At 40.5% G+C, this 10916-nt stretch overlaps 1 protein-coding gene across 2 annotated transcripts in view; it reads left to right on the top strand.

Moving 5' to 3' along the window:
- Positions 1 to 4963: 4963 nt before the first annotated feature.
- Positions 4964 to 10916, top strand: part of LOC107275866 (aspartic proteinase 39) — a 30387-nt gene continuing 24434 nt past the window's right edge. For both annotated transcript variants that reach the window (XR_010740539.1, XM_015779815.3), the window contains exons 1-7: positions 4964 to 5294; positions 5387 to 5516; positions 5673 to 5905; positions 8587 to 8811; positions 9639 to 9804; positions 9887 to 9957; positions 10668 to 10758. Coding sequence is in view for 1 of the 2 variants with exons in the window: in XM_015779815.3 (XP_015635301.2) it covers positions 5053 to 5294; positions 5387 to 5516; positions 5673 to 5905; positions 8587 to 8811; positions 9639 to 9804; positions 9887 to 9957; positions 10668 to 10758 (1158 nt within the window). In the remaining variant the exon portion in view is untranslated. The remainder of the gene's footprint in view (positions 5295 to 5386; positions 5517 to 5672; positions 5906 to 8586; positions 8812 to 9638; positions 9805 to 9886; positions 9958 to 10667; positions 10759 to 10916) is intronic.

The following is a 10916-nucleotide window of genomic DNA, read 5'->3' as shown; positions in this document are numbered from 1 at the left end:
CATATGTTCTTTGCAAATTGTATTTGTTTCGGGAAAAATTTGGGTTTGTTCCTTGGGTCCATGGGAAAAATCTTGATCGCTCCTTCAATTGAAATTTGTTCAAATGAGGTCAGTCTAGGGTTTTAGTAAAATTATTTGAGAATTATTTGACAGTCAGTCGGGATTTAATGGGAGGTATGCATTAGGTCTTCACTAAGGAACATGGGTTGCAAGTTATTTATGCTCTTATTATCATTGTTATTATTATTACGTATCTAATTCCTCATTATCTTATTGTAATGTATGTCAGTCTTATTTATTCGCTCTCATGCAAAAATGATCTATGCACAAAATTCTGCTCTTATTCGCTTACTTTATTTCAGTCCTTTACTGTTTATTTTATAATTGGATTTGATCATACATTGATTCTCCATCCTTTGTCTTCTATAGATGGCCGACTGTCCCCTAAAGCACCAAGGTCAGACTATGGGAGACTTCGTTGCAGAGTTGTCCCGCATGGCGTTTGTGATTGGTTTTCCAAGGGAGCTGCAGTACACCAGCATCCACCCTCTTAGTGGCGAGTTCCCACGTCAGGTCCGCTTGGAGATTCACGGCATACACTCCTACCTGCACAACATGGAGGTGACAGCTTGTGGGGGCACATTTGAGCATGCTTGTGAGGAGGCCTCCCTCAAGATGATGGCCCATTTGAGGGAGCGGCATGACGGCACCCTGAACACCACCGCCTACCGCTTCCACCCTCGCCGCGGTTCCAGCTCCAACACCAGCACCTTCAAGTCAGCTTGGGGAGAGAACGACGTCACCTTCGGCCACATGAGTGAGGTGATGGAGGGCTACGACAAGCTGCACGCCATGCTCCACAAGGCAACCAAGAGGCTCAACGACCAGAAGCTTGTGAGGATCGCTGAGTTGCAGGATGAGAACGGTCGCCTCAAGAAGGAGGTAGCCAGGCTGCACGGATGCTCACCGCCAGGAGGAGCCCGCATCCGCACCATGCCAAGGAAGTCGACCATAGCTCCAGTGCGCATTCAGCTTGCGCCCAGGAACCCGCCACCACCTCCACCTCCAGCACCTCCCGCAGCTCCGGCGCCAGCTCCAGCTCCTGCTCCCGTGCCAGCTCCAGCATCCGCCCTCTCCTTCGTGCCAGCTTCAGCCTACAGGGGTCCAGCAGGTGGCAGTGGAGGATGGCTGCCAGCTTCTCCCAGTGGTGGTCGTGTGATCATCAGCAGTTCCAGCTCTGAGGCAGGCAGCGGCGACACCTACCAGCTATATATGCTGATTTTCTTTCTACAGAAGTATATACTGGACTCTGTATGTACTGCTTTTTTCTATGGAGTGCTAATATGCTGAATTTTTCTATGGTCGGGTATATACTGAACTTTGTTACACAAAAGTATATACTGCATTTTCCATAGATATGCTAGATTTTTTCAATAGAGCGGCACATACTGTCTTTTCTAACAACGAAAGAGTAGTAACATACTTAAAAAAAAAGAATAGTATGTATCCCCCCCCAAAAAAAAAAAAGAAAAGAACAGTATATACTCCGACAAAAAAAATCAGTATACACTACAAATTTAGAAAAATGGTATATACTATAAATCTAGAACAAGTGGTCTCTCCTAATACTCTAGAAATAACGGTATATATATACTACTAGTTTCTGCCTCTCTGCTTTCCATCTCGTATTACATGTATTGATGCGTCAAATATTTTCTTATTGATGTTGATCTAATATTTTAATATTTTCGTGTAGAACGGTCGCCATTAATTTGGAGTGAGGAAATTCAAACAAAGTACTGTGTTGAACGCCTTGAAACAGAGGAATAGGAAGGTTTGCTTGTTCTGATCAACTAGTAATGCCGAGGGAGATCGAGGTGTGACACCGTCGCCGTCCGCCAGGGAATGTCATGGGAGAGTGCGGCGAGATGTCGCCCACCTGCGCAAGGGATGGGAACGCTGCCGATGAGATTTAGTCGTCGGCGTCGGCGCCGCCGCCTGGACACTAGGGTTTTTATTTTCTACTATTTCCTTTTGATATCGGGAATGATGGATTTGTGCGATCCGTTCGGTATGGACGAGTCCATTTATTCAGGATAATTAACAATTACGGAAATTATTTCTTTCCACAAAAACCGGAACGGGTTCGTGATGCTGCGCCTGTTAGCAGGTATGGGGATACTCATCATGCAGGTTGGGATCAACGGTGGATGAGAGTAGGAGTACGTACACCTGGGAGTATAGAAGCATTTTTTTTGAAACATATATATGCATAATATATATAAACTATTGTTGACGGTCATTAGCGATCAGTTTCGACTGTCAATATTACTGAGATAGAGGAGAACTAGTTATGCTTGCATTGCATATCCATGTTAGAACAATAATATTCCACTAGTATTTGGTTCACTAACCTTTTACAGAGAATAATCATAAAGTGGAAGAGAATCGACATCGAATCAGACGATAAATCAATCGGACGATGTCGAGAATCAGACTTGTATGAATTGGCCAAGAACTCAGAATTGACACGATGAATTAGGCCAAAATTCACAAGTTTGCAATGAGCAACAGAACAGGAGGCCACCTGCCGAGTTTGGGCCAGGTGGGCCCAGCCCATGGTTTGGCCGAACCTGCCATGGTGCCGATGGATGCAGGGTTTGATGGACGGCTGGGATTGATCCCCAATGTCGGTTGGAGGGTATTACCGACCATTCCAACCGTCATAATCGTCATTACCTGCCTATAAAATGAGCTCACTCTCTTCACTTCAACATACACCTCAAGCAAGAGCTCTCTCGTATTCTCTCAAGTTAGTTTAGTGTTCTTAAGCTAGTGGAATAGGAATAAAGTAGAAATCGGAGTCCGGAAGCCTTCGGAAGAGTTCGGGTATGGCTCTAGTAGCTCTTCTCTTCTCTTTTGTAAGTTTTTTACTTTTATTAGAATACTCTTATTTATACAATTATGGTATTTGTCAGGGTTGTGGATACCACATACCTAATAGTAGTTGACTAAATCTCGGCAGGACCCACCACATACCATGTCTTATATGGAAACTGACCTCGGATATGGAGGGAGTTCCGGATAAGGAAAGACAACTAGAGTTCTACATGTAAACGTCAAGGACTACTCGGATTGTATCCATATTGGTTTTCTTAGTTCTACTTGGACATGGGGACACCTATGGGTATAAATATAAGGCCCCCTAGGAGGAGAGGACACGGAACAATAGATCAAGACACAAGATCAACATACAAGCCAACATGCGCCAAGACAAGACGCCGGATATTGACTTCAAAGATAAGCATGGCTAGTCCCCTACGGTATCTACGGATACTGTCAGGAGAGACATAGCGCTGTCTTTGATCTCGCCGGATGCGGATTCGAGGAGGAAGGCTACCCTGTTGTCGACTACGAGTCAGCACTTCAGATCGCCAAGTCGACAACAGTTAGATAGGCTACCTCAAATATTATACTGGTGTGATTATGGTGCATAAGAGCAACGACCGGCTTCAGCCAACCGGAGTAGGGTTATTACCTGACAATTCAGGGGCCCGAACCTGTATAAAATCCTCGCCCCCATCTCTTTTACCTCAATCTCGCATATATCCTAGTACCAATGATCCCCATACTATGCAAATACCGTAGTCGTGACATCAAACGTCGACAGTATTGAAATACTTTCCGAGTATATGAATGCGAATTTTACATTATGTTCGTGTTATATTGAATATACTGCTAGCTTATCTGGGAGATGCGTTGGTACGGGTATAATGTTTGGTTATGCAATTACTCTATGTCATGAAGATGATATTAGAGTAGTATCTAGTAGTTTAGGCGTGGTGTCTAGATTACGGGATATTATTATTTACGGTTATATGCTGCGGATGAGAGGTGGGCCGATGATAGTGATAGCTCAGTACGGGTATTCCTCCGCGTGTATATATAGTCCTAAGTTAATTTCCCGGGGAGGGTACTACTCCGCATTTAGCCCCGGTTGTATGGTCATGACGGGCTGTCGTAAGGAACTCGGCAGTCAGGGGTGGCTTCTCGAAGTACCAGGAGGGCATCGGATAGGGGGTATTAGCTACTATATCAGATAACTAGGATGTATATATACTATGTATATTTGAAGTATAGGAATAGATTCTCTTTCTGTTTTCTTCCCACTTAGCTTAAATATTTTAGTATGAGAATGAGTAGCTCCTTGCTTGTGTGTCACTCTACCCTTTGGATTTTCTTAACCCCTGCATAGACTATGATTATTACAAGTAACATATAAATTATTAGTCAGGTTCTCTCTACTATGATTTTTCCATGGGATTAAATAAATACGATACCCTTGGAATACTCTCGGGTGAAATGCTACAATGATATATCTGTGTGCTTGCGGATAAACTCTGTAACCATAATATACCAAGAGTATTTTTGCGCCATTGCTAGGAATTATATTTCTAGTAATGTCGTTAAGAAATACCAACAACAATGCAGCAACATGGCCATGGAAATAAAAAAAAAAGAATCGATCTTTAGTCCCGGTTGGTGTTACCAACCGGGACTAAAGATGGCTCAACCGGCCACGTGGTTGAGCGATCTTTAGTCCCGGACTAAAGATCGATCTTTACTTCCGGTTTTTTCACCTCGGACTAAAGATAGCGATATTTAGTTCCGGATTGGTGATCCCAGTTGGAAAACCGGGACTACATGGGTTACAAACCGGGACTAAAGACGGTTTCTTCACCAGTGTAGTGGCCAGATTTATATCCATTATCTGAAAAAAACACACGTGCATTTTTCTCAACCGCAAAAACCCATGTAGTTTCCAGTTTCCTCGTACTCTCTCCCGGCAATAATTGGTGACTGCTTCCACTTTTAGCTATTTCCTGTTCACGGTTCCCCACATCTTTTGCTAGCATGCCCCTACCCATTCATATTGAAGCTCATAGAATAGCCCATTGCCAGAGATGAGGACCAGATGAGGAACCAACAATTACCATTTAAAACTCCATAAAATACAAAAAGGGAAGGGATAGTACGTACTTTGCTGAAGAGATGGCAGCTCCTTTGTTGTTATCAACAATCATTTTGGCTCTAGTGGTGGTAGCATCCTCTACTCATGGTACCATGGCCAATGGGGTATTCCAGGTGCGCCGCAAATTCCATATCGTGGACGGTGTGTACAAGGGGAGCGACATAGGTGCATTACAAACCCATGATGAGAACCGCCATCGTCGCCGTAACCTTATGGCTGCAGAGCTCCCACTTGGTGGCTTCAACATCCCATACGGCACTGGGTATGCTTCAATCATCTCTGCATTTGGTCATGTCTGTGTTTGCTTGGTTGGTTGGTTTGGTTATTAGGGTTAAAAAATGGATCTTGGCATAGGCTATACTACACGGATATAGGGATCGGGACACCCGCCGTGAAGTACTATGTGCAGTTGGACACCGGTAGTAAGGCATTTTGGGTTAATGGCATCTCCTGCAAGCAATGCCCTCACGAGAGCGACATATTGGTAGGTTTCCTTGTAGTGTTTCTTTAGTTTCAGTCCCTTAATTTGCTTGCAAAATTCTTTTGCAATTTAGGGTTTTTATTCATTATAGAAGTTGAAATTCTGGATTGTAATATGTTTTTGTTTTTGTCGTGGGTACGTGTATTTGCTTGTGTGCAGAGAAAGCTGACATTTTATGACCCTAGGAGCTCAGTAAGTTCAAAAGAGGTGAAATGTGACGATACAATATGCACTTCGCGACCACCATGCAACATGACCTTACGTTGTCCGTACATCACGGGGTACGCTGATGGTGGCTTAACAATGGGCATCCTTTTCACTGATCTTCTGCACTATCATCAACTGTATGGGAATGGGCAGACTCAGCCAACCAGCACCAGTGTCACATTTGGGTGAGTTATTAAAGAAAGAGCACTGCTACACGTACTATGTTTTTCTTACTAAATTTTTACTAACAATCATCTCAACTGTTTGATTTTGCTAAATGGAAGTTATAAAAAATCTAGATACACTCATAGCATGACATATCAATGTATTACAATTCGTATGTGAAATTTATTGATTTACAACTGAAGTGATCTATTGTAAAATGCCATTGATAAGCAATAGTTCAACAATATGTTTTCCATACGTGCAATACTCTTTCTTTTTTACCATCACATCATGGTTAACCTCAAATTCTGTCTCTAGTTTTTACAAAATGACCAAAATATCATTGAGAACACACATATACCCTTGACAGACTTCTTTTATTTTTTACAGTGACCAAAACACCTTTGATAACTCTGTTAAACCCTCGACAGACTTTCGCGAGTGCCTGTTGCAGTTTATGGTGAAATGAACTTTCCATTAGAGGACAACAAAGGCCCCTTAATGGTTAGTTCACAGCAATGGAGAAAAGGTAGAAAAATAACATGTATGATGGCATAACATATAACTCATATTTATAAAATCGAAACACAATAACCAAATCTACCAGAGAGTTGTGAATGGTACGAACACCAAAAACCAAAATGGAATAAAAATAATCCTCTAACCTTACAGAGTCCACGATGAAGTCTGGTGTGCACCGGTCTGACCGCTCTGATGCTGTCGGTCTGACCGGTGTAGAGTCGCCGGTCCAATAGCCTTGCTTCTCCCTTTGCCTGACACTGCTGGTCCAACCATCTAGAAGTCACCTGTGTGACCACTGTGCCGCCGCCGGTCAGACCTCAAGGATGCTACCAGTCTAACTACCGAAACAAAGTAAAATACAAATCAAAGAACTCTTTAGAAGTAAATCAACTTTATTGTTTCTAATTGTGCTCACAAAGTGTAACAATAACACTCATTTCTCAACTTTTGACTATACTCAAAATTTAGGCTAAACCCTTTTTTTTTTCAAAACTGTTATCTCACAGAATGGTACCAAGAGGCTCAACCCCTCTTTTATTTATACCTTGAAGTGGCTGCACAAAGCCACGAATTCAACTTGGATAAGTAGTTCTAATCTCATAGAAAACCTACCCGAACAAGTATACAACTTATCGCTTTACAAATCAAACTCCAATCTTTTCAAATTTGGATTCCTTCCAAATTTGAGTCATATTTGTTGATGGCATTTCATAGAGTCGAGTGGCTGCATGTTGATGGCATTTTATAGAGTCGAGCACTTGCATGCTGATGGCACTTACAATGTTCCTTTTCATACCAAAGGCATTCCATTGCACAAGTACACAGTAGGCAATCACTGCCGGTCTAACGGTTGCTATAGGCTAGCAGTGATTAACTATATATAATGCCGGTTCATGCTGGCTTGGATATTTTTTTCCCTACCAACCCATGTGTATGGGCTATGATAGACCTAGCATCTCTGTCGGTTCAGCAACTGGTAGTGATAGGTGAGGCCACCACTGCTGGATGACCTCATCTAGTTCAAAAACTGATAGTGATGCATTAGTTATGAATCGATGGTGATCGGAGTTTCCGTACTGGTATTGTTTTATTAAATCTGAAGCATTATTTTACTGCATCACATGGCAACAATTAAACCATACATATATTTTTTGTTCACTATTGTCTATAAGGTGGGTATGCTGTATTGATTGTCTTTTATTGTAGATATTCTTTTTGAGAAGCCATGCTATATAAGTTTGCCCACTTAGGACCTGCTTGAAATTGATTATTGACTGTATTTTTTTCATGGATTATCTGCTTTGATTATATGGATAGACAAAATATTTTCAGAAATATATTCAACAGATAGCTTAGAACAAGTGGTCCAATAAGTATACATGCAATAGAAGAATGTTCAATTTTAGAGGCGTTGAGCAAATCCATGGCTATAATCCAGCGAAGTAGCAGAAGAGACATGGCATAAGTTAATGCTCCTGTGGGGGGCTACCATTGGATGTTGCATCACACAACACACTAGTTCTTTTTCATATGAATGGTATTTTATTGCACTAGCACACATGAGCTAATCACTACCACCCATCACTACTGGTTGCCATGCATAGTGCCAACAATTATTGACTATTAATGCCATTTCATGCCAGCCGGGTTGGGCATTTACCAAATCTATGTGAATTCACTATGATAGCCTGAGCATCGCTGTCGGTTCGGCCACCGGTAGTGATAGCCGAGATCACTAGTGTCGGCTGGCCTCTGCTGGTTTAGAAATTAGCGTAGATGCCGGTGATGGGTTTTGTGTAAGTATTTTTATTTGCTTTTCATGTAAATCTCTGATGAACTCATCACATGACAATAACCGGTTATGGCGGTTATAGGTATATTTTGATATTTTCTATGCCTTGTTCTCCATAAGGTGGGCAGGCTGTATTAATTGTGTTTTATTATAGCTGTGCTATCTAAGAAGGTGTGCTATATATGTTGGCCCACTAAGGCCATGTTTGAAACAAATTATTACTAGTTTATTTTTGTGGATTACCTACTTGAGAAACAATCTTAACAAATGGCTTGGAAAGTAATCTAACCTATGCAGTAGAAGAATATTTTTTAGCAAACATATTTTTAGGGACGTGGAGAAAATCCGTGACAATAATTCGATGAAATGGCTCCCCTGTGCTTCTAGGTGTGGTTTACAACAATCTGGAAGTTTAAACAATTCAGCAGTAGCGATTGATGGAATTATTGGTTTTGGCAATTCTAATCAGACTGCGCTATCACAATTGGCTGCAGCAGGGAAGACAAAGAAAATATTTTCTCATTGCCTTGATTCCACAAATGGAGGTGGAATTTTCGCTATAGGAGAAGTGGTGGAGCCAAAAGTAAAAACAACACCTATAGTAAAGAATAAGTGAGTTAACCATGCACTTTATTATGTTTCTTTTATGGTCACAATTTAATTTGGCTCTACTTTAAATACATATATTTTTACCTTGGTTATAGCATCTTCCGGTATACTTGTTTAAGAAGCATTTATCAACCCCCCTAAAATAAGATGCATTTATCCACTTAAACATGAACTGTGTCAAGTGGTACATCTCTGGTACAAACGTTGTGAAAAAAATGTATGTGTTGTTGTTCTTGAGTGTTCTTATTAGGCACAATGTTTCAAAGTTTTGAATGCACATAGCTATGTGAAAATTTATGTTGGCTGTCTTCAACATGGACTGAAGGGTGCTCTTAGGCTGGAATCGCTAGAACCTTAAACTATAATTTTTAAAAAAGCTATTTATATACTTTAGTACATGATCTTGGCTCTCCACCAGTCCCTGTTGGATGTTAGGTTTATGACAAGTAGGGATATATGCATATAATATCAATTTGTATTGTAGTGCACGTATGCCTTCTTACATGTTGTAACCTTTTGAGAATACATGTCTTTCTGCGTGTAATCCAGACTCGTGGTTCCAACACAAAGACCATAACCAACCTTGTTTGGTTCTATTCTCGTTTCCACCAAACTAATGCTATTGTATCCATTTTGAATCTGTATAATAATCACTGGACCCAAAGCATGGATTTACAAATTTGAGGGAATATGCATAGTTTTTTATAGAAATACTTATCATGTTTATCTGCATCTTCTGAAAATTAAAAGCAACAAGGCATTTGGAACTTTTGAGCCCACTCACACACCACGCACACTAACTCACATCAATTCACGATTCTATCACATAGTGAGGTATATCACCTTGTGAACCTCAAGTCGATCAATGTTGCTGGCACAACACTTCAGCTTCCTGCCAATATTTTTGGAACGACCAAAACAAAGGGTACATTCATTGATAGCGGTTCAACCTTGGTGTACCTTCCAGAGATTATATATTCAGAACTAATACTTGCGGTATGGCAAAAGTACTGCTATTCTTTTCTAGTGGTAGAATTGTTTGCAATTACGTTTACATATAACTCTCAACCAATTGCAGGTATTTGCCAAGCATCCGGACATAACCATGGGTGCTATGTATAATTTTCAATGTTTTCATTTTCTTGGAAGGTATACTCTATAACACAAAATCTAGCTATAGTGCAGAGACATTACATTCACCAATGGACTAAATACCAGAAGATTCATAGGATTCATATTGAGTTCTAATTCAATCTTTTCAATGCCTCTGAATTCCGCTTTATCCATCAAATAACCCCAATTTGTTGGTACTCCGCTAACATTACCCTTGTTTTAATACCCAAGTACCCTATACATTTGTTGATTGTGAGGAAAACCAGTAATTCTCTAACAATTCCCATTGGGTCATAACCTAATAAAGAACGCTGCCTACTCAAACCGAAGCTTTGTTATGGACAATTTTAAGTCTTGAATAATACTCTAAATGGGTGAAGTTGCCCAAATTACCAAAACCTTAGAGTAAAAATAAAAATAAAAGAAACTTTTGCTTTTCTATATGAGTTTCAGACAAAATATAAGGTACGATGGAGAAGCAGTAGTGGAAATTGTTTTCATTATACTATTTACTCGGTAAAAGACACATAAACTGCTATTTCATCTGCTACAGCAGCAAAACATATGTCAAAAGTGCAGTAAGGGTTTATTTAGAGGATTTCCTATTTCTTTTCGGATTACTTAGACTGCTCCATAGTTCTGAGGGATGGGGTATATTATATGCAACTTAGTCTTCAGATGGTAGAATATAATTATTCCATTTTACTTTGTGATTATTCTAACTATGTTGTTGTTTTCTTGTGCAGTGTTGATGATAAATTTCCAAAGATAACTTTCCATTTTGAGAATGATCTTACCCTGGACGTGTATCCATATGATTACCTTCTTGAATATGAGGTAACATGACATTTCACCCCCATGCTCTACCAAAGTTGGTATAAAAATTTGTTCACAAATTGGTATTGCCTTGTCTTATTACTTCTGACAACTTAACACTTCAAACTTGTCACGGCCAGAAAATACCTTTTCCGAATGCTAGTGTATTAATCCCCGTC

Source organism: Oryza sativa, chromosome 4, assembly GCF_034140825.1.
Source record: "Oryza sativa Japonica Group chromosome 4, ASM3414082v1".
Lineage (NCBI taxonomy): Eukaryota > Viridiplantae > Streptophyta > Magnoliopsida > Poales > Poaceae > Oryza > Oryza sativa.
Note: the sequence above shows the minus strand (reverse complement) of the source record. Positions and strands in the feature narration are given on the sequence as shown.